General features: G+C 41.7%; 2 protein-coding genes across 2 annotated transcripts in view; both read right to left on the reverse strand.

Annotated features, from left to right (window-relative positions):
- Positions 1-1,037: 1,037 nt before the first annotated feature.
- trmt112 (tRNA methyltransferase activator subunit 11-2) lies at positions 1,038-4,282 on the reverse strand. Its single transcript, XM_014334553.2, has 4 exons — positions 4,096-4,282; positions 2,179-2,280; positions 1,554-1,646; positions 1,038-1,445 (listed from the first exon to the last, which is right to left on the reverse strand). Exons 1-4 carry the CDS (start codon positions 4,168-4,170, stop codon positions 1,344-1,346), a joined length of 372 nt encoding a protein of 123 aa, XP_014190039.1. The 5' UTR covers positions 4,171-4,282; the 3' UTR covers positions 1,038-1,343.
- Positions 4,283-5,449: 1,167 nt separating this feature from the next.
- atg2a (autophagy related 2A) overlaps positions 5,450-22,278 on the reverse strand; it is a 28,885-nt gene continuing 12,056 nt past the window's right edge. The window contains exons 12-42 of the mRNA XM_014334550.2: positions 22,053-22,194; positions 21,567-21,665; positions 20,591-20,746; positions 19,955-20,228; positions 19,466-19,538; positions 18,847-19,021; positions 18,604-18,746; positions 17,834-17,955; positions 17,490-17,647; positions 17,050-17,182; positions 16,769-16,953; positions 16,606-16,686; positions 14,566-14,672; positions 14,374-14,466; positions 14,187-14,257; positions 13,293-13,369; positions 11,411-11,581; positions 11,189-11,315; positions 10,663-10,877; positions 10,328-10,557; positions 9,991-10,126; positions 9,642-9,869; positions 9,341-9,442; positions 9,011-9,095; positions 8,645-8,807; positions 8,350-8,419; positions 8,178-8,260; positions 7,950-8,071; positions 7,699-7,853; positions 7,423-7,581; positions 5,450-7,194 (exon numbers count right to left, since the gene is read on the reverse strand). Of these exons, the coding sequence (XP_014190036.1) occupies positions 6,958-7,194; positions 7,423-7,581; positions 7,699-7,853; positions 7,950-8,071; positions 8,178-8,260; positions 8,350-8,419; positions 8,645-8,807; positions 9,011-9,095; positions 9,341-9,442; positions 9,642-9,869; positions 9,991-10,126; positions 10,328-10,557; positions 10,663-10,877; positions 11,189-11,315; positions 11,411-11,581; positions 13,293-13,369; positions 14,187-14,257; positions 14,374-14,466; positions 14,566-14,672; positions 16,606-16,686; positions 16,769-16,953; positions 17,050-17,182; positions 17,490-17,647; positions 17,834-17,955; positions 18,604-18,746; positions 18,847-19,021; positions 19,466-19,538; positions 19,955-20,228; positions 20,591-20,746; positions 21,567-21,665; positions 22,053-22,194 (4,372 nt within the window). The 3' untranslated portion in view covers positions 5,450-6,957. The remainder of the gene's footprint in view (positions 7,195-7,422; positions 7,582-7,698; positions 7,854-7,949; positions 8,072-8,177; positions 8,261-8,349; positions 8,420-8,644; positions 8,808-9,010; positions 9,096-9,340; positions 9,443-9,641; positions 9,870-9,990; positions 10,127-10,327; positions 10,558-10,662; positions 10,878-11,188; positions 11,316-11,410; positions 11,582-13,292; positions 13,370-14,186; positions 14,258-14,373; positions 14,467-14,565; positions 14,673-16,605; positions 16,687-16,768; positions 16,954-17,049; positions 17,183-17,489; positions 17,648-17,833; positions 17,956-18,603; positions 18,747-18,846; positions 19,022-19,465; positions 19,539-19,954; positions 20,229-20,590; positions 20,747-21,566; positions 21,666-22,052; positions 22,195-22,278) is intronic.

Genomic DNA, 22,278 nt, shown 5'->3' on the forward strand with positions numbered 1-22,278 from the left:
GGTAAATTTAAGAGTTTCAGCGCTCCTGTTGATGGCCATTTGTCACCTGCCAGTAGAGCCAGATGAGCGTGGTATCGATTTCTGCTAAAAGGCCCATTTCCCAAAATGTGAAACCTCTTTTAAATATTTATGCAACATGAAAATGCTGATTTCAAAATGCAGCTTTAGGCTAGGTGTGATTTCAGGCTTTGACTTGTTCATGCAGACTTTAAAGGCTTACTCCGAATTTTATTAAATCACTCCAAAGGCAGTCGATCCCCTGCTTTAAAAAAAATCTTTATCTCTTTAAGCTTTCAATCTAGCGCCTTACATTTCTCTCTGTTCCTCTTCGGTCTTATTGTTAATTACAGCTCCTAACTCAGAGAGGACTATTAATCTGTCAGGGGTGGCTTTTATTGCTGCTCTGCTGCCATCCCATTATACCGTTATTATAGTTGCGGGTGGAGGCCTGTAATTGCTGTAAGTAGAAGGGAAAGGTAGGAGAGACTCAGGCTGCCTTTAGGCTTCTGGTCAGGGCAACCTCCCCCTTCGTCGTCTGTCCTGGCAGTGTTTCTAAAAATGATAACAGCGCCTTCGAACAAACAGGCTCCTGCTCTAACTTGACTGCTTGCCGCTTCACATCAGAAAGAAGACGATGAAAGACGCCCAATTAGTCAACACGGCGCTCAAATCCTCCTGTCAGCGATCTTACAAAGATCAGACATATCACGGACCATCTCAGATCAGAGGAGCATGCCCAGGTGGGGTGTTTTCTCTGTCTGTGTCTGACTCTGTGTGTGTGTGTGTGTGCGTGCATGAGAGCTGTAATATGTGGCTTCAAGGACAAAAAAAATAAAAAAATAGAAAGACTTCCTCAAAAACAACCTCCAGCCTGCCTGCCTGCCGTTTCTGCCTCTTTTTCCTCAAAGCCAAATATAGACAAGCCACTGCCACGTCATCTGGCCCTTAGCAGAAGGCAGGATGGGGTTCAGAGCCAGCCTCTCAGGGTTATATTTTAGCATATAACTGAATCCATATTTCCCACTAATGACTCTGGCTGTCATGAAAATCTGGACAGTTTTATTGAAAAAGGAAAAGAAAAAAGAAAAGACAAGTAAAAACAAGAAAGGAGTCAAAACAGTTACAAAAATAAATACAAATAAAAGCACTGGGGGTTACTCTCAGGGAACGTTTCCATCTGTTAATCGTCAAATCTTCTCCACTGGCGGCATCGGCTGCTCAGATGCCACAACTACAACCAAACCAGTGGCCCGTTTTCCAACTCTGGCCAGAGTCCAGCCTGTCTCTGAATGCACGCAGTCCAGGGTCAGAAACACAGTTTAGGGGTGAGAAGGTGGTGCCATCTACACCTCGTCTTCATTCAGCAGCATGTTGGGGATTCCTTTGGAGATCGGGAACTCCCGTCCTGATTCAGGGCACTGCAGACAGCCCTCTATCACCTCCACCTACAACGCAACAGACAAGAAGTCACCACTAGGTGGCACCATAGTGCAAAATCCGCACACATTATCGCGGTCTTAAAAATTTTAAATTGGCATCTTGGAGCCATTTACCTCTAACAGCACTCGGTGCACTTTCTTCAGGAAGTCTTCGTTTTTCTCGTAGTCCTGCACCAGCTCGCCTGGCAGGTCCTGCCGATGACCCAGCTGCAAAGAGAAAAAGGATTGCATCGGGTGTTTACGTTACAACATGCACCCCAGTGAAAGTTTACTGTGGAGCATTTTTTATAAACACAAAGTCCTGTGACGCTTTATGGATCAATTAGATTGATGCAGTATCGCCAGGTTGACAAGAATCTCATACATAAAAGCCAGAGTCATAAAAAATAACCTTATTCAGCCTGTGGTCACATGAAGAGGGAGAAGAAATCCACACACACTCAAAACAACCTCCCTTATTATTCATCTTAAGAAGCAAGCGTGCCGAGCACTGATGCTACTTTTAAGGCAAAGGGTGCTCACTGAATATTAGTTCTCCTTTTCTTTTTATGCCACTTTGAATCATTTTCTTAACCACTCATCCAGCTCAGGTTCACTGGAGCCCATCCCAACAAACAGAGTGAGGGGCAGGACACAACCTGAACAGGTAACCAGTCCATTAAACATTCATTCGTTCACACTCGCACCCCACTACAGCCAGTTTAGCATCAACAATGAAAGTCGGTGATGTCTGACTCACCTCCTCCGCTGCCTGGACCAGAGCGCCCCACTCCAGTTTGGGGATCATCCGGCTGACAAACTGAGGGTTAAACTCCACCTCGTTCACCTTCACCTCAGTGGCCTGCACAACAGAGAACGCACGAGTTTAAAATGTTCAGTATTAACACTCATTCAAAACACGCACGCGTGATGTCACACAAGACCAGATGTGCATATTTGCCTATTGCCAGCATGTTAGTGCTGGCAATAGGCAAGGGTTTAAATGCAACCCATCAATCATTATAGATGAGAAACATTTTAATGTTTGCTGCAATTATATACTTGTTTTCAATGAAATGTTACACAGCTGATGTACAATGTGACCATCTTCAACATTCCCCTGAGATAATATCCAAATTTCTGTTGTGCTTTTTTACATTTAACTGTATATGAAAAGAAAGAAATAAAAATAAAAGATGTTTATGGGGGAAACAGCAGCAGTAACTATCAACCACTCTGTCGTGTGTACCAGGAAAAGAATATTTTTAATTAATCGTGACTACTTAAAATCTTACACTGGATTTCACAAGAATAAAATTGGAATTAAGCTTTATTGTCACTGAAGCAGAGGTTAGTGACATTAGGAGTGCTGCCCTGCCATCTGCTGCATAAAAATGTAGATACAGTCACACACGATTCACATAAGCAGAAATCAGACAACGTGATAAAATGCTCAGTGTAAAGTGCATTTCAGTGATTCAGCAACTGTTACAGCGTGTAATGGCAATTTTATTTGTACAGCACATTTCATTTTATATATAAAGATAAAAACATAAAACCTGTGTAGGCTTACAAAGGCTTAACGCCAATTAAGTGTAAACTCGTGTGAACAAAATAAAATTTGTGTATGTATGTACCTGTAACTGATCTCAGATCAGCTGATGTAAAAGTATGAAGGCTCTGCAAAAGAAACTCATTGAGTTTGGATGTGTGGTGATGAAGCTGCAGTATCAACTATAAAAACTTAAATAACAGACTTCATTTCGTGCCAATACTTCTGACTGTAGAAGACCCAGTAGTGATCTTATATAGTGCCATTTCATCCCATGCCAGCACCTGGCTCTCAGAGCGCAGGCTGACTTCCGGTACCTGGAGTTTGCAGAAGAAAAAACGGCAGAGCCTTCAGCACTATACTGACTACCTTTACGATTAGGGCTTCAAACCTCTCATCATCATGAAGATTATAGCTGGAGCTGGATCAGGTTATGCTGCAATAGGCTCAGATTATTTCCACTCTACACACATTTTTATCCCACTAATTGATGCCATTAAGTTTTGTTTTCCCTCTCTGATAGTGTGGGTTTTGTCCTGTCTCTCTGTACTCTCCCTTTATTACTCTCCTCTTACTTCTGACCCTGCTAACTCTTCCTGGATTCGTGTCGGTAATTAAACTGTTCTTAATTTTTGACTTATAACAATATCAAGCCTTAGCAAGCCTATCAAGTTACTTTTCCATATTCTTATCGAGGTAAAAGCGCTCCCTGAGTCTGACATTAAAAATGTCTTTTTTTAAATAAGACATTTCTTTGTTTTATATATGACCCCTTCATAAATTATGTTGATTAGAGCCTATTTGCCAAAATAGCAAAGATATGAGCCATAAAAACCGCAGAGAAACAACAGATGGCTTCCCTTCCCTGAGCCTGGATCTCCCAACTAAAAGGGAGTTCTTCCTTCCCACTGTTGCCAAATGCAGCTCAGAGGGAAACATCTGATTGTTTGGGTTTCTCTCTAATCCTTCAGGTCTTAGCCTTACAGTAAAAAGCGAACTGTTAACTGCTGCTGCATAAATCAACCCTAAACACCAGAACTCGGCGTTAGCAGAAACGTGTGTCGCGGTGAGCTCGGTGAGCTCTGGTGTTTTAGAATTAGCTTCTGTCCAGGTGTTCGCGGTTACCTTGATGAGCAGTGGGTATCCCTTGGTGACCCCTTTCACGTGAGACGTCAACATGTTGTGCGTGAGGAGCTTCATGTTTACAAACAGGCGCTATAAAGCCAGAAAACTGCAAACACTCTGACAGCTACACGTAAACCACGCTGCGGAGTTTACATGTGCACCGGAAGTGACGGCGGTACGTCGCATAAAAGATTCCCAAAGCTTCCGTTGATTCCTAGTGGCTTTTAATTTATTATTAGGGGTAATTTTTTTTTTATAAAGGCACATTTTCCGTACCACAAAAATACTAAAACAAATATTTGTCGTATAAATTGCACAAAAATGTTTCCAAAATATGTAATATATAAAGTAGCTTCTGAACACCCCTCTTTTTTGTTTTTTCTCTTGTTCCTACTTCTGCAGTAACAAACTGCAGGTCAAATTACAAAGTAAGTTATAAATCCACCTTTTCTTTTCTTTTTTTCCATGTTTGTTGTAATGATCCAACCAGTTTAATGTGTTTACATAATATTAACGTATTTTAATATATATACATATATATTGCATAACAGTAATTTTGCACTGCAAGTTTCTGGAAAATCCGGTTTTGGCAGCGAAATTTATATATCCTTTATTTTGTAGATTTCGGTAACACCCATTTAGCCTGGGACAGGAGGAGACAAAGCAGAGAGATGACCAAGAGGAAGGGACATGAACACCATGGGTAGAAGGTCTACACATGGTGACCTTTGGTCTACTTCCACTTCCACAAAGTTTCAAACCGCTTGTGTGTTTGTTTTTCTTAAACACATAGTAGAAAATTACAAAGTTTCTCTGTCTTTTGTTCTTTTGTAATTTCTGAAGTCTAAATTTTCCTCCAAATATAGAATCACCCATTATTATGTATTTAGTGTAAAAATTAAAAAAAGTGTGATTTTTTTTTTGTAATAGCCGTTACCTCACGCAACATGCACAACAATTATCAGAGAAAGAAGTAATAAAATAGATTAAAAAGTTAAAAAAGTAAATAAATATATGTAAATACACTATTCTCAGTATATTTTATAAAAATATTATCAATACTCAGGATTTGCAATATAATTATTGATGCACCAGTACATACTTACAGGTTTTATTACTGCACCAGCTCACGATTGAGTTACTTTCAGTCTTAACTTTTTTAAACAAGTGAAGATGCAATACCGGCCATCATTTTGGATGCAAGTAATTACAAGTAAGTTCCTGAAATGCCACAGTATACAAACTGTACAGCAACAACACTGCTTAAATTACCAATAGATACAATAAATAAATAATAATAACAATAATAAGAATCATAATAATTAAAAATACAATAAATAAAGGCAGACAGCTGTTCGGTTTTTATACTCAAATTTTTTTAATTTTTCTATTAATTTTGTATAATCCTCATCTTTGTATTATACAGATCATTCATACAGTTTATGATATAGTAAATAGTAATTACACGCAAGAGGTGTAACAAGCATCAACCTGTCACCTTCACAGACGTGCATCATGCGCGCAAACACATTTTCTCATCCTCACACATTCACAGACAGACAGACACACAGACAGGGACACGCGTCCCTCACACTGATTAAAAACAAACAAAAAAAGAAAATGTAAAACATTTTTAACCCTAATTTTTCCATCCTCCATTTTCACCAGATTCACATACCTCCTTACTCTTACTCTGAAAACAAATATGACAATACTTATGCTTTAACAAAATAATAATAATAATAATATTTAAAAAAAACTAAGAAGAAGAGACAATTACAAAATCAATGCAGAAAGGCAACTAAAGATGTGGGCAGAGGACTTCTGAGGACATAGTGGGCTAATTGAGATCCAAGGATCTGACATTTAACAGGAGAGCTGCAGTGACGTCAGCTTGGAAAAACGTTCATCTTCGTGAAGCTCGAGCAGAATCCAATATGCTACAAAATTTAGAGACTTCATGTGACCCGTTGTTTCTGTTCAGTCAGGTATGCCACTGTATGTGCTGAGCTTTGAGTAGGGGATGAGGTACAGATCCGAGGAAGGCAACACAAACTAGTTAAAAAGGACACTGTAAGGTTTATGGCACGAATAACAGCACTGAGGGTAGCGGGTGCATAGTGGGAGTCACAGCTAAACCAATCACACAGCTTTGTACCATCTGCAAGGGTGTTAAGCAAAGGACACTTGATCAAAATATTTTCAGCTTCCATTATGAGCACAAAGAGAGCAAAACTAACACATGGCAACCCCCCTCCAAAGACAGGTACCCCCCACTCATCTGCAGAAAGCTCATTAAAGTGAAGCTGCTCTCAGTTATAAACATCCCTTCTCAGCGCTCTGTGCAACTCGTGCTTGAAATCGCTGCTTCAAATTACAAACAGCTTCAAGCATCACAGTTCAGAGCACACAAATGAGTGAAGAAACACAGAGCGTGATAATCTTACCTGCCCCCTCTGCCCGGGTCACACTGAAAATGAAGCCGGCAGAAAGTGACGGCGATATGTTTGCACTGACGTCAAGAAGAAAAACACTAGTGTGTTACAGAGAGCGGGAAAACGAGCGAATGCCGAACAGAAAAATGAAGTCGTGCACGTCTATGTATGTGGGAGCAACATTAAACACTGTGCGTCAGGAACTGCAGCAGTAGTTAGTCATTTTTTTCTAAATTTCTTCTTCTTTCCTTTTCTCTTTTTTGCATTGGAGCACACGCTGACTCTTTTTAGACACAACACACATGCAGCTACTCACACAACCCATGGATTCCCACAGAATAGACTTTCCCAGATCATAATCTCATACTCTCGTATACACGTACGCGCACACACACTTTCCCTCACACACAGACACAAAAAGCTGTCCTCATTCTTGGCCGTCCTCTGTGCGCCACTTGAGGAAATCTTCTTTCCGGGCGTCCGGTTTGATCTGGTTTCTCATGCCACCCAGCAGATTGGAGGTGGCTTCAGAGGCCACTATTAAAGGTCGGACTACAGTGGGCGGGATCTGCCGCAGGACGCCGCCCACGGCTCCGGGGAGACCTTTCTGTTCGTGGCCGCGGGATGCTACATCGCACAACTGTTGGGCCGTGTCAATCACTCCCTGGAGAGCAAAGAGAGCAGACAGTTTAGTCTAAAAATTTAGGGTTTCAACCCCCTTTGCATTCTTGCATGTGGAAGTTTCTACAAGGCCTTTTAACATATAGTTAACCTCTTCTACCAACATAGATGTAGCTGCAGATATTTTCTTTTCATCCTCAGCCCTGGTTAACCCTGGCCTCTAACCCACGAACTCTTTCTACATTTTAAGAGCGTCTATTTGGGCACGTACCTCTCTGACGGTGTCGTAGGCCTTGGCCACTCCTTCCCTAAGGTCTGCAGGCTGGGCGACTCTTCGAGGTCGACTAGAGATGGCCCGGCCCTCGGTGATGGCGTAGCGATTCAGAGGAGGCGTTGGAGACAAGATGTCGTACACGGTCTCTGCTGTAGCCTGTCACAGAGGTACACAGACACCAGAAGAGTTATTGGCATATTAGGAATGTGTGTGCTTTACCTTCAGGCTTTTAACGTCTTTGTAACTAAGAGTCATGATCTGCACTCAGAGTACCTGGATAGCCTGCACCAGCCTGTTGCTAAGCTCCAGAGCAGCAGATGCTGTGGAGGTACCAAAGGACGCTGCCCCCCTCTGGAGACCTCGAATGATGCGTCCATCCTTCCTGTACTGCTCTATAGGCAGCCAGAACAAATCCCTCACTCCGTGGACTGGACAGGATGAAGGAGAGAGGAAGTATGAACCACAATCCAAGCAATAATGGAAAGCAGCTGTAAAAATGTTTGCAGAAAACAAAAGCAACTTACACAGCTGGACGACTGAGTGCATGGGTCCGACACCTCCCAGGATGCCGGGCAGCTGATTCTTCCTGATGTCCGTCAGCCACTCCGTGACGGCGTACTGAATCACTTTGTCGACCCCGAGGAGACTGGAACATGCAGAAAGTCTCAGAAAGTCAAACTACTAACAGCAAATTTAGGGCAAACTACTGAAAAATAACTGAAAGGTTTGCTTGTTGGTTCGTTTGTTTTTACCCGTGTCTGCAGCAGAGCCTCTTCAGTTTCAGCTCGGAGCAGTTTAATTGGGCCAGACCGATCAGAATCCCTGCAAACGTCCCCTGAGGAACAACAAGTGTGAAAACGCATCATTTAAACCCTTCAGCTTTTTGTTTGAATTAGTAGACAGGATCTCTGAATGACCACTCACTTGTTCAATGACGACGTGCTTGCCATGATAGTCGAGCCAAATAGGCACTTCAGATGTGAAACGAAACTCCCTGAAAAGGGTGGAGACAAGAAGCGGGAAACTTTATCAATCATTGAAACTTTTAGTCTTTGAGTTACTCTATTTAAGCTAATTTGTTAGAGGTGATTTTTCTCTTTTGGAATCTGTAACATAGGAGTTTCCTAGCTAGTAACTTACATCATCTTTACAGTATTCTCTGCTTTCTTTTTTATTCTGTTTCTCTAGATTTCTCACTCTCTTTTCAGTCACTACATACCGGAAGTAGATTGGCTGGTCAGAGGAGGCGCTGGAGCCGGCAGAAGAGGAACTCTGCTCACTGTAGGTAGTTTCCACAGAAGCTGTGAGGTCGGGTCCAAGACTACCTGCAGCAGCAGCCATCTCTAGATCCTCAGACCCCTTCTGGGAGAAATCTGCCTTCACTGAAAACAGAGAAATTACAACAGGTCACAAATCTAGCATGCTAAAAATTCACCTCAGTCATCATTTAAATGTACTCTGTAGCTAATTAAAATTCATCGTGCCACAACGATGAACAAGAAAAAGGCTACAACTCCATAAAAATCAGCTCGGCAGATCTGACATCAAAGAAATGAATGATAAAAGAAGACCTGGCAGAGCTCACCTTCAGCTGCAGGATCCACAGGCAGGTAAGGATTAACAGAGGAAGCTAGATTACTAAAAAAGTCTTTCAGGAAAAACAGTGCGTCCTACACAACAAACAGAAAAAAATAAGAAAAGACGTGAAGTACAAACAGCAGAATGAATGGTACTGAATGAATTTTGAGCTACAAAGAAACATCTGTGGAGTGTGAAACGGCTCATTTATGATGATCAAACAGATTTAATACACCTGTACTCAAAATAATTTCTGCAGTAAGAGTTGTTTTGTTTGTGCCACCACCTCATGGACGAGCTTCAAGAGCAGCTCTCAGTATTCAGTCCCAAAAGTTACCTGGTCGATGTTGAGTCTCAGCGGCAGCAGGCTGACCCGGAGACAGCACTCTGGCCCCCCGAGGCCAGACTCAGGACACACCTGCAGGGCCTTCACAGTCAACTACAAAAATGACACACCACATGAGTACTATCATTTCGTCTGTTCATCATGTCCCTAACTGCATTAAAGCTAAGCTAAATAGAAAGTGCACAAAGTAAGTAAAGATTTACAACATCAGGATGGTTTGACTCCAAGTCAGATGCTGTGCACGACAGAAAACTCAGTTTCTAATCAAAGACCCTCCGTCTCTCTGTCTCACCATGTTGGAGTGGGCTCGGCGGGGCATGCTCTCACTAGTGTAGAGGTAGAGGAATTTGTTGATTTGTGAGGAGGCCAGTCGGTCTCGAACTTCCAGCTCCTGGACGATGAACACCTGCCTGGAGAGCGGCTGCTCACCACCGGGACCGACCCCGACCACAGGTGCTGCTGACCCCTCCCCATCCTGCCCCGCTACTGCCACCGGGTAGGACTCATGCTGGAACGACACCTGGAGGACAAAACAGGAGACACATGTTGAGACAGAGGTACAGTGATATATGTCTGTATGCCAATATGTATTTAAAAAAAACATACATTTTCAAACCAGTGATATCAGTGCATTAGTGTACCTTGGTGAGCTGTATCTCCATCAGCAGGCTGTGCTGACGGCCGACGCCTCCAGCCGAGCGCCAAGAGTTCTGCGGTCGAGAGGAGGGGGCGGAGCGAGAAGGTGACCCACGGACGCCAGCGGGCACTGAACGACCTCTGCAGAGAGGTGCACCCACACACACAGGAGAACAAAAACAAAAACTATAAATCTGACAAACTATGTACACAAAAGTTTCAAAAACCTTGTATGGACTGGACCCATCACCATACTAATGTTTCAGTTATTTAATATTTATATAATTAATTATATGATAACCATGGGTGTCTGTGCATGAAAGAATTCATGTGCATTGTTACCTGTTGACGTTCTGAGCATGCAGAGACATAGGCCTGCCTCCAAAGTCCTTTCCCCCGTAAAGGTGCCAGACCACCGAGATCTCCCGTAAAACTACCCTACTCTGAGGCACTGGGAAGCGACTCGGGGCTCGGAGCAGGTCTGAGCTGCCACGTGGCCGGGAAAAATGGCTGTCCTTCACTCTAATGGGCCCCTCGCACAGCACTGTTACCGTGGGCTCCCCATCCCGGGGCTGTAATAAACACACATGTAGACATTTTGTGAGTGAGCGCAGAGTCTGAAATGGGTTCATGAATGAGAGGTGACAGGGAAGTGAAAGCTAAGAGGGGACCCTCACAGGGATGCCCATGCCGGGAGCCTCCAGGATACAGAAGTCGTCATTGTCGGTGGAGCCCTCGGAGCCTTCCTCTGACATCATATCTGCCTGCGCCTCTGTCGCTGTGGCAACCAGCCCGTCAAGCTCCCCCTGAAGGACAGAGGGGCCGTGCTTTGAGGCTTCATCGGGGAACAGGTAGACGGAGACGGGGGAGCTTCTCGGCATTGAAGGTGAACCTGGATGAAAGCAGACAGAATCAGATGTAAATATTTAGCAAACTGGTACTCTATACAGACCATAATACCTCCTGTTATACAAAGAATGCCACCGTTCCCACTAAAGAATTTTTGGGGTTTTCAGACACTCAAACAATATCATTTAAAAAAAACAAAAAAAAAACAAACAAAAAGGAACTGAATTAAGTTTTTAAGTCATCTCCTGTGTGTAAAGTGAAGCATGTCTACACACAGGGGAACAGGATAATTTTACCTAACTATAGTCTGTCAGGATGATCCCAGGGGTTATAAACAGAGCAACTCTGCAGTACCTGGTTCTAAACTTTCTTCTCTGTGGCTCTTCTCCGTGTCGATTAAGGCGTCAGCCAGGTCGTACTGGTTGATCTCGGCGGTTTCAGCGGGAGGACAGGGCAGCATAGACGCTGGACTTTCTGACAGCTAATAACATAACGACACAACAACATTGGTATGTTGGACCATTTTATCACATCTTTAAAGTAAACATCATACACTCCACATTTCACCAGCCTTACTGGTAATTTCTGTCCAGCGATTTCAGTGGGCGAGGTGTGCCGTGGCGGCGGGTGCAGGTCGCCCTGAGAGACCAGGTACTGCAGCAGATTGACGAGGGCAGCACAGGAATCTGCACAGGTGTGCAGATGGACCACATTGTTGGAACAACGGAGCTCAAAGAGAGGCTGGGTCTGCAGAATAAAGAGAGGACAATGGCAGTGGGGACACAAGAGGGAAGATCATAAGAGAGATGAGAGAACTTTTGTCAAAAATGTTAACAAAATGTGTAATGGTACAGAAATAAAGAGTTTTATTGTGGGCAGAGTTTATTCAGAAACTTCATTAAATCAAATCCTCTTAACCTCTAACATCTTTTAATCCTTAAAATGTATAATTTTTTTATTTACGTATTAACTTAAAATTTTCATTGTGAAACCTCAATCTATACATAAAAGAGAAAAAAATCACAACTTTTAAAAGTCATGTTTATAGAAATACTATAAAGGGGAAAAGGATAGGTGGGGTATAAGAAATGCATATATTTGTATGCATTAGAAATAGTTTATTTCTAATTTATTACCAGATATTAATGTTGTACATATCTACTTTTTTGTGTATCTCATTTTAAATTTATAGTAAATTAATACAAGAAAGAAAATAAAAGAGATTCCTTTTCATGACATATTTTCTACTTCACATTTTCTCAAATACATCATCCATATCCCCATCCTTCATTTTACTTTCTGGGTGTTTTCCTATAAATGTATCTACTAATTCTATTATTTACATCAGAGGGATTTAGGTTTTTTTTCTGCCGTTCGATATGTTCTTCAGTGAGTCAATAATTCTCAATTAAGACTGAAGGGAGTTTTCTTCCCCAATATAATTCATTGTGCCTTTAAATATTCTACAAACTTAAAAACTTCTAGTCAAAAATCTATTTAAAAATGTATACTGCATGCAATTTCTCCAGCACAGAAAACCTGAGCTTGGCATAATCAAGAACATGGACGGGTACTTGTATATACAGTATAACTTTTCTATTCTAACTAAGCACTCAATGCACTTCCTTACTACCAGCCTCATTCACACACACACACATGCTTTTTAAACCGATCATTCACACACACTCCTGGATGCTTCACGGAGACTAAAGAAAACTGAAGATCAAGCTACCGACCTTCTGATTGGTAGACGACCCGGACTACCCTCCTGAGCCACAGCTGCTGCTGATGAGGTTGTTTATTATGGCTGCATTATTATACTTTGTTGATGCCTTGTTTATCTGAATATTTAACTTACTTGTAATGACTCTTACCCATCTTTTTTTTCTTGTTCTTTCTTTCTTTCGTTTGTTTGTCTGTATTGCCTGGGGATCTAAAAATTTTTTGTCTAATTACAGCCCATAAAAACTTTAAAACCTTAATAAAAAGGAAAACAATAATTAAAAAAGGGCAAACAGAGCAAATACACCCAAATAAAGACTGAGAATGGACATTTAGAGCATTTTTAAATTGATTTTAAACAGACATTTTTCATATTATACCCTGAATATGTCCTCACTGACCTGGTTATAGGACAATTGCATCGGTGAGGAGGGAGGCCCTGTTTACTGTGGCTGGTTTTGGTTTCCTGCCCAGCTGAAATGGATTATAGTCCTAAATTGCTACCTGGAACTTTTTATCGTATTTAAACTTCATTATAACAAACAAAATATTTATAAACATGTAGCCTGTGCTTGTTAGTGGTTTGTGAAGATAATTGCGCTAAATTGTGATGTTTTATTTATGCTCACATATTTTGCTGGCAGCAGTAATCTTTTTCTTTTTTTTTTCTTGCTGTGGTTCACGGCTGCTGAGGGTGAAGGAGACAAAGGTAAGTAAACACACGGTGGGCACTCACCAGCTTTCCCGTATCACTGCCTTTCCATGTGGTGATGGCGAGCTCCAGCAGGTCAATGTCCAGGACACACACGTAGTCTGTGTGACACAAACACGCGGTGGTTTTATTAGGAAACTGCTTATTTTGTAGTCATTTCAACACATTTTTTTGTTTATTTTACTAACAATAACTGCGGGACAGGCCCTTAAACTGGCAAACCAGTTTTCAGAATGCCTGTTTTTGGAAAAAGTACATATTAAGTAACCTTTCTATTGGCCATTCAGCTTCCCAATATTATAGTGGATGTAGCTGTTCTTTTCAGCATAAAGATGACATTTTAGGCCCAGTTCCAGTCATATTTTTATTTTCTATTCTTGGACCCTACTGGAGCATAATTAACAGTTCAAGATCTTAATCTTTATGTTAAACTGAGCTTCAATAAAGAAACAAACCATTTAAACCCCCTTTTCCACCCTTCAAGATTACTTTCTTCTGATTGGCTGAGGGTACTACTTCCCTTTAACATCATACTTTTTTGTGATCCACCACTTTAAAGGCCAAAACCATTCAGAGGGTGGTAAATTACTCTTAAACAGCTCTAATATCAGTCTCACAGGCCTCATGTTAAAAAATACTAGACCGCCAAACTTGGGATAACCATTTTCACTGTTCAGTCATCTGTCATTCTGAACAGCATGGCCAATGATTCGGTCCCCTGTTAGTTTCTGATATCGCAAGACACTGATTAGTTTAATGCATGCAAGATAAGAAAAGAAAATGCTACTTCTCATCTAAGCTTCACTGGAGTTCCTCAGCACACAGTCCTGAATAACTCTAACAGATCAAATCCAAAAAGGAAACCCAAACCAAACCCCTGTTTTTACACAGCTCCAAAAGGCATCTGAAGTACCTTACCTCTCCTCAAGTCCACTGTTTCAGTCTCACATTTGTCAGAGAGGTAGAGAGCAGAATCATCCAGGATGAATCTGACCGCAACATAACAAAAATGAACAAAGGTCTCCCAACGATTCATACACTGTGACAAAAACTGACAGCGACGTTTTTGATTATCGTTTTAATGGACAATCTTTATGTCGAGTACCTGAGGTGGAAGGTGGCAGTGTCAACAATGATATTACTGGACAGAGAGAAGGACTCCGCTGTGAATAACACTCGCAGGGGCAGATACAGGGGTCTGAGAAACAAGATATGAAACAAGGGTGTAAAACGAGAAAAAAACAAAACAAAATCCATGCCCACATTATTTTACAAAACCTCTCTTTTGGGTGTATACCTATAGTCAACAGCACAGGTAGCGAGGTGCGTGTGGAGGACAGTGATGACGGCCGGCGCGGTGTATCCCAGAATAGGATCGTCGATGACATCCAGGAAGTCAACCAGCTGGAACAGTTTGCAGGTCATGAAGTAAATTTAGACTTTATCCACTTTATTTGACTTCTTTGTGTAGAGTGTGCTTTTTATTTTTCTCTTCAGTCCAAATGGTTTAACTACCGGTTTAATTACATTTACACGTTCTGCAGGATAAAGCTCATTATAGTTATGTAATTTTCCATCTTAAATCATATTTTTTTTCCTGTCTACGGTGTAACAACATATACTTATTTATTATTTCTGGGAACAAGAAGTTGTTTTTGGCAGAGCCGGTAATAGACTAATAGCAGCTGCCAGCACACTCGCAGCCGTTTTCAGCTGTCTGGATTTTTTATTCATTTCCTGCACAGAAACATTTTCAGTGCAATTAATCTGACCTGTATAATCAATCTGTGAAGTCCAAGTTTTTTTTTCTTTCCGCCACACATCTCCTCTAAACCACATCTACATCAGTGATTACAGCACTTTCTAAATCGCCTGCAACCTCCCTGATGCAGCAATTTAAACGTTTTTTCTTAATGTATAATCGTGAATTATATGTTAACTGCACAAGATAGTGGCTATAAAATAATAACAGCATCAGTGTTTAGACTGATGGTGCAGAAAATGAAGAAAATGAGGGCTTAATTGTGCTTCCAAAACTAGAGTAAGACAGAGCCTGTGTTTTCCTGGTAGCTATTTTCAGCCATTTTCACACAGATTAGAGAAATGCTGGATGCTGGGAGAACCAGAGTAACTGTGGAAACTCAACACAGCAAAAGAAGCGTCCTGTTGTTGTAAGAGCCAATAAAAGCAAAGAGGGAGAGTGATAGAAGAATAAAACTCTTTCACGATGGAAGGAGCTCTGGGACTATAGCAGAGTCTAAACTGACATTTAGCTGGCATTATTTCTACTCAAGAAAGAAAAACTTGCAGTCTGAGCAGGGAATGTTTTTAGAACTGAAAGCAGTCATTTCTTTATGATAGTGTCCCAGAAGGGAGAGCAGGAGAGAAGGTGTTTACTCCAAGTACTTGGAAAAATGTCTCACTAAAAAAATAAATACAATAATAATGTATTAGTCTAGTTTCTATTCAGTCCTTTTTAACCAGTTCAAAAAAAAAAGAAAAAAGAAATCTGTACAGATTTCTTTTTGTAGAATGTAGAATGCCAAAAACCAGCAGTGTAGGAAAAAAAAGATATTTCCTGAATTGCAAAACAGCAAATCTGACATTTTTTCTCTATGACAGCTGAAATTTCTAATCCAAATACTTCAAAATTGAACAGCAAAAACATCCATTCATTTTCTTAACGAAATGTCCAATTCAGGATTCAGGGTTGCAGCAGTGCTGGAGCCTGTCCTGCTGTCAAAGGGGTGAGATGCAGGTAGACCCTGGTCAGGTCGCCAGTCCATGGCAGGGCTAACCCAGAGAACAAGAAGACAAATTCATGCTCATTTTCACACCTGTTGCCATTTTAGAATCACCAATTAGCCTCACATGCATGTCTTTGGACTGCAAAAGGAAGCCGCACGACCTGGAGAGAACTTATTAAGGCATGCAGAGAGCATGGAAACGCCACACAAAAAGCCTACAGGAGCTTGATTCCCCCCCACAGAAAAATATATATTTTTTGCCATCCGCAAGTCAAAATTCTGACTTCCTCAGAAGTTTTTTTTAAACATTTTTGTTTGATTTAGACAGAAAAAGATAGACAGGAAAGAGACTGAGAGGGGTAACAACACATAAAGAGCCGCAGCAAAGGCTGCTGCATGGATATGGGATATGGTCGCCTGCTTAACCAGTGAGCTAGCTCTCTAGATTTCAAATTCAGCAAAATGCTATTTTGTTTTCAGTGGCTTCCATATCAGCTAGCTGGTGGATTCAGACTGAGGACCTTTTTGCTGTTAGGAGACAAACCATTGCACCGCTGTGCCTCTTTAGCGCGATTCATTCAGCTTCTTACCTGCTCGTGCCAACTGTGGTTAGTCTGCGTCATGTAATGTCGCATGGTGGCACCTTGAAGGCGAAGGGCAACGAGGAACTCCTGTGAAGAGAACAAGAAATAAAAAACCAAAACAACAACAATAACAATCATCATCATCACTATCAGGTATATGAGGACATGCCTTGACATTTCTCTGAGGGTCCAGTGTGATTTTGATGGCTGTGGATAACATCTGCACCTCTCCCTCCCTGCCGCTCACACTGCTCACTCCCACCTCTGTGGGGTAGATGGTGAGGTCCAGGTGCTTTGGGGGCATGAAGCTGGGCATTTCCAACCGCTGCGGGATGGGGGTGTCCTTCAAGACAGCTGTGTTTGTGTGGCATATGAAAAAGTTAACTGCATACTTAGTGCATAACACACACCATGCTGAAACTAAATGTCTTTAAATAACACAATGCGCACCTCGATGGTAGAGCTCCACTCGTCTGCTCTCCAGACACAGGAAACTGAGATTGGGGTCATTTTGGTGCTGCGCTACACTGAATATCTTCCCCCCTTCCAGATCAAGCACGAGCTCTCCGTGACTCTGGTCCTCCTGAATCAATAACATCAGTGTCAGCAGAACAATACATGACGGATACACAGTTAACAATGGAAAAGCATTTTACGCATCTTCATGATGATAGTAACTATGAATAGATTTCGATAAATACATTCATTAACATGTGGTTGGATATCTGATTACAACTACTTTATAGTCATTAAATCTTCATCTCCTGATTTGAAAGGCTAAAAATAAGAAGTTCCAACACATTGTAGTTTAAGAGAAACAATCTTGGAAGGTTTTAATAATTAGTATCTGATGCAGTTAAAATCCACAAAATTCACTGTCTTCTGGCCACCTTCTTGTCTGTCCTGGCTTGGAGGCGACCCTTCCCGATAATCACAGTGAGGGAGAGAAGGCTCAGATTGTGGTTGGGACGAGGAGCCATCGGATGCGACTTTCCAGATGATTCACTGGCCAAGTAGTACTGACACTCGTCCTCTTCTGAGTCAGAGTCTACAGCAGAGAGAGAGCACGAGAGAAGACGAAGGAAAAAACATTTTGTCTGTTTAATTTTAGTCATCAGTGAAGGAAAAATTCTCCAAACATAATAAAATACTTAATATAAGATGACCTGAGAGGTTATTATGTCTAATAAATCTACAATATGTTCAAGTTTTCCATCAAATGAGCCAAACTTACCCAGTCTAAAGGCCGACTTGCAGAGCTGGAACTCGTCCTGGTGATGGCGACTGTGGTCGGGGCTGTGGGCTGAGGGGGGAGGAGGCGGGGGAGGCTCCCACATCAACAGATCATTATTGATCCTTGTGGACAGAGGGACGGGTGAGGGGAAATTACTTTTAGTTCTGAGGCAGGATTTAAGACCAAAATAAGGATGAAAATAGGAACAAAGCTGGAAGAGGTATTAATATAACGAGCAAAGTCCGTTTGACACGAGCACCTCAAAGACGGAGAATTGCGTTAACAGTACAGCTCCGAGACGCTCAGAGGGAAATGAAGGAGCTCGTTCTGGGTTATGTGGTGGAAGAAATACTACCAGTATGAACTCGCTACACAATCAGCTAAAGTCAGGGCTGGACTCCCTCTGCACATATAACCAGCGCTCATGAGCAAACTGTAGGAGCAAGTTTATCTCTGGTGATGCAAAACTTTAATGAGTTACGTTCATCTATAAGTAATGATGCAACATAATTTTTTATCAGCAGTAATATGTTATGTATTAAGTTACTTTTAAATGTTTCCAGCACTGGACACTATTAACACCTAAAGCCAGCAGAATCTTTTGTGTGTCAAGACAGGTAGAGTGCATCTGTAAGACTTTATAAGAGTCGTTTGTATTTTGAATATTAAACTTAAGAGTTTAAAAAAAGTAGAGTCCATATTTTTTAAGGACACCTGGATTATTCTAAACTGGGAGGGCAAGCAGTGGTCTTGTGATACTTTTTACATACCTGTTATAGATGCTCTGGAAGGCCTGTTTGCTGGGGAGCAGGATATAAGCTAGTGGCATGCTGATGTCCACAGCACACTGACACTGAGCGACACACTGCTCCTGAAACTGACGCATCTCCTCTGGGTCGGCTGGAATCACCATCTGAAACACACAGGGAGGAGAGGTGAGGCGAGGAGGAACATGGATGGCTGAGATGGTTTATAAACTGGGATGTGTCATGTTTTTGTGTGTGCCAGCACACCTCCTCAGTCTCAAACATGGTGCGGTTGGAGGAAAAAGGAGAGCTCGTTTTGTCGTTGAATTCACAGTGACTTTCAAAGAAGGCGGCACCAAGGTCCCTGATGAGGCCCGGGTTCATGCCACTCAGACCAGCTGCTGGGCCCTGAGCCTCACCTCCACGCACACGCACTGATATCCTGTTCACAAAGACGTGAGGAAAGCTGACTATGAGTGATGAGAAAGAATAATGAAGAAAATCAGCTTTGCCTTCAGTTGTCTCACGAGTGTTGCTACTCCTCACGGTACTGAAAGAACCAGACTCCTGAACAGTGAAGTTAAAATTAAAACGTGTAGCTCAGCATCTCAAATTTCGTGAATTACACATTTTGTCTTTTGGCTTCTGTATCTGAAAAAAAGGGCTGGTGAATATTTGAAGAGAAGACAATTTGGTCACAGCCTCAAAAGGAGGAAATGCTAATTCAGTTTATTAAAGATCGTGACATTTTTATTATATTTTATAATCTTCCCATAGCTGAAAACACATTTATTGTGTTCTTCTGATGGTCTTCTTGAGCATCATAAGATTGAGTCTGTGACTCCTTTTATGAATCACTGATCCACTGATGATCAGAAGGACTAACCTGGGCAGAGTGTCCCGGTTCTTCCTCACTCTGATACAAGGGAAAGAGCCTCCCTCCCAGCCCTCATATGACCCTGGTGAGACACAAGCCATTGGGAAATTAAACTGAGTTCTAAATATCAGACTAAAGGAATTATTAACTAAACTATAATCTTAGAAACCAAGCCGGTAAAAACACAACTTGGATGGGTACATCAATATAAAACGCCAGATATGAAAATGTCTGCATTCATTATAAAAGACACTTGTATATAACAGAACTTTATGTACAGAAAGACACGGGTCTCTCTTTTTTTTTTTTAATATAGCGCTAATTTAAAATTAAAGTTACAGTTTATTGTTTCCAGAAGTCCCTAATAACTAAATTTAACACTAAAAGTACATCGGACTGTCTTTGCTAAACAGTGGTCAGTAATCTAGTCATCTAGCTTTGGTTCCTCCTGTCATGAATCTTCACTGAGAAGCAACAACTACTTGTGTGTGTTCCCACCGTGCAGGTCGGTGAAGGAGGCCTCCAGCAGCTGGGTGAGGCAGGGGGCCCACGGCTGTCCCGGTGTAGTCTGCTCACTTTGCAGGTCTGGGGCCTCCTGGTGCTTCAGCTCAAACTCTGTCATCTCCAACACCAAGGTTTCCTGCCGCACCGCCCTCTGGGTTGGAGGCCGACGCTTTGGGAGGGGCTGCAGATCAGGTATGGGGAAACGAAGTCTGAGGACGGCGTGAGGCGACAGGAGGGTGAAGGAGGAGCTGAGCTCGGTGCTGTGAGTCTAAGAGGACAGTAGGAGGAAAATGGATTTTAGGAAGCATTTCAACCATAGAGCTTCAGAAAGTAAAAAGTTATGACTCTGCACAAAGCTGCTAATGTTATGTTTTATCTGAATGCTTTTCTGCTCACAGTCTTTTGGAGGCTGAGCCTCAGTGGCTTGTATTACCAACATATTACTATAATTATAAACTCTATAGCCTTTAATGATGTCAAGATTAAGTATCCCCTCAGATCCAGTAACCATGAGGGATTTTTTTAACAGCAGGTCTCTCTGTATGGTCTGGACCTAAGACACGATACACAGTTCGTACTCTCTGGGTGACCTCATTTATTTTTTTCACAGAATAAATCTATTCCACTGACCTGTACGAGTCCTGGTCCATGCGTCTGATTGGGACAGTAGCTGAAGGCTTTGCTGAGGCTCTCCAGGCGGCTGAGGATGTCCAAATCCAGTTCGGCACTAAGCTCAGCCAGCTCCACTCGCACAACGCTGCTCCGCCGCAACACCTGCTGCTTGCCCTGCAGAAACACATGAACACACAACAGGTTAAAGAAAAAAAGAAATTGTTGCTTCACAAAAATCTGCATATATAAATACTGGAAATGTTACAGTACAGATTTTTCAGGATACAGCTATTAAATATTAAAAAAAATTACTTGAACTTTTGAATATTTTAAGACATAAAAAGTTAAAGGGTAAAGTTTTGTTTTGTCACAAATATCTAATTTTATTTAATATGACATGGAAAAAAAAAAAAAGAGGGAAAATCTTTCTTAATAAAACTGTAAGAAACACATACTTAATGCTTTTCTTTTTAAGCTATCAAAATGTCCTTCCTGGAGTTCACATTTTCATGCAACTGCTTCTTGTCCCGTGTATGATCTCCATTGCAAACACTAATTTCGGCTATGACTCTGAGTCAAACCTATACTGTTTTAACCTCAGCTGGCACTGGGAAAAATACATAGAAATCATTTTGGTGCCAATCTCTAACCATAAATATAACTTATATTTGTTTACAGTAAAACTCATTACGGAACCATTAAACCATTTCTGAAAATATTTCTGAGCACACTGTGGTTTGGTGATTAAAAGGTGAATTGCACTTTATTATCAGAAGATATACTTTTAACTTTTACTTTACCTGATACACTGCTTTTAAAATGTATATTTTGTAAACGATGATGGGTGAACAGAACAGGAAGTCTTGAACTGAATAACCACCATCAGGGTATCCTGGCTCCAATGTGAACCCAGAATAATTTGCAATTTGAGAGGCTAAGTCAGCGGACTACTCGATGGCTAAAAAGACTGGGCCGTGTGTTTAGAAACGCTTACCTTACGCAGGCGTTTTTCAGTGAGGCTGTAGTGTAACTGGGCACACGGTCTGGCTGCAGCTCCAACTGTGAACAGACCAGCTTTCTGGAACTGAAGCAGCTGAAAAGAGAAACCCACAGGAGAGTTAAGACTGGATTTGTAGTTTTTCCCTTGGGGTGGTAAAGAAGCAACAAACGTACCACTTCCAGACAATAGGGAAAGGTCATCTTAAATGTGAAATTCTTATCTGACATTTTCAACTCTAATTTAAGTCACTTTTCCTTTATTTTACAATAACTTTAGTCTGAACAGCCATTTCTCAAAACCTTAAATATTGATGTTTGTTAAGTATTTGGATGCTCTCATGAAATAACTTACTCTGGACTGTGCAAACACTGACTTTAATGTGAATGCTTCACAAAATTAAATTCTTAGCACGGACACAAGTGTGAACACTGCCTGTTTTTGTTTAAAAGCTCGACAGACTGACAGAGAGAGATGATCTACCTCACAGTACTCCGGCTTTCCGTCCTCCCAGAGGCACTCTAACATCTCCAGTCTGCTGAAGGAAAGGTCAGAGGTCACAGCCCTGTTTTGGCGTCTCCCACTCCGCATCTCACAGGCGACCTGCACCGCTGCTCCTGTTAATCTGCAGTGAGAACGATAAAGAGAAACAAACTCTTGGTCTCAGTGGGAAAACTTGACCAACTGTGTGTGAATGCAATTTGAGAGA

The sequence above is a fragment of the Haplochromis burtoni genome, unplaced genomic scaffold (genome assembly GCF_018398535.1).
Source record: "Haplochromis burtoni strain Fernald_Lab_line unplaced genomic scaffold, NCSU_Asbu1 Contig_4, whole genome shotgun sequence".
Classification (NCBI taxonomy): Eukaryota; Metazoa; Chordata; class Actinopteri; order Cichliformes; family Cichlidae; genus Haplochromis; species Haplochromis burtoni.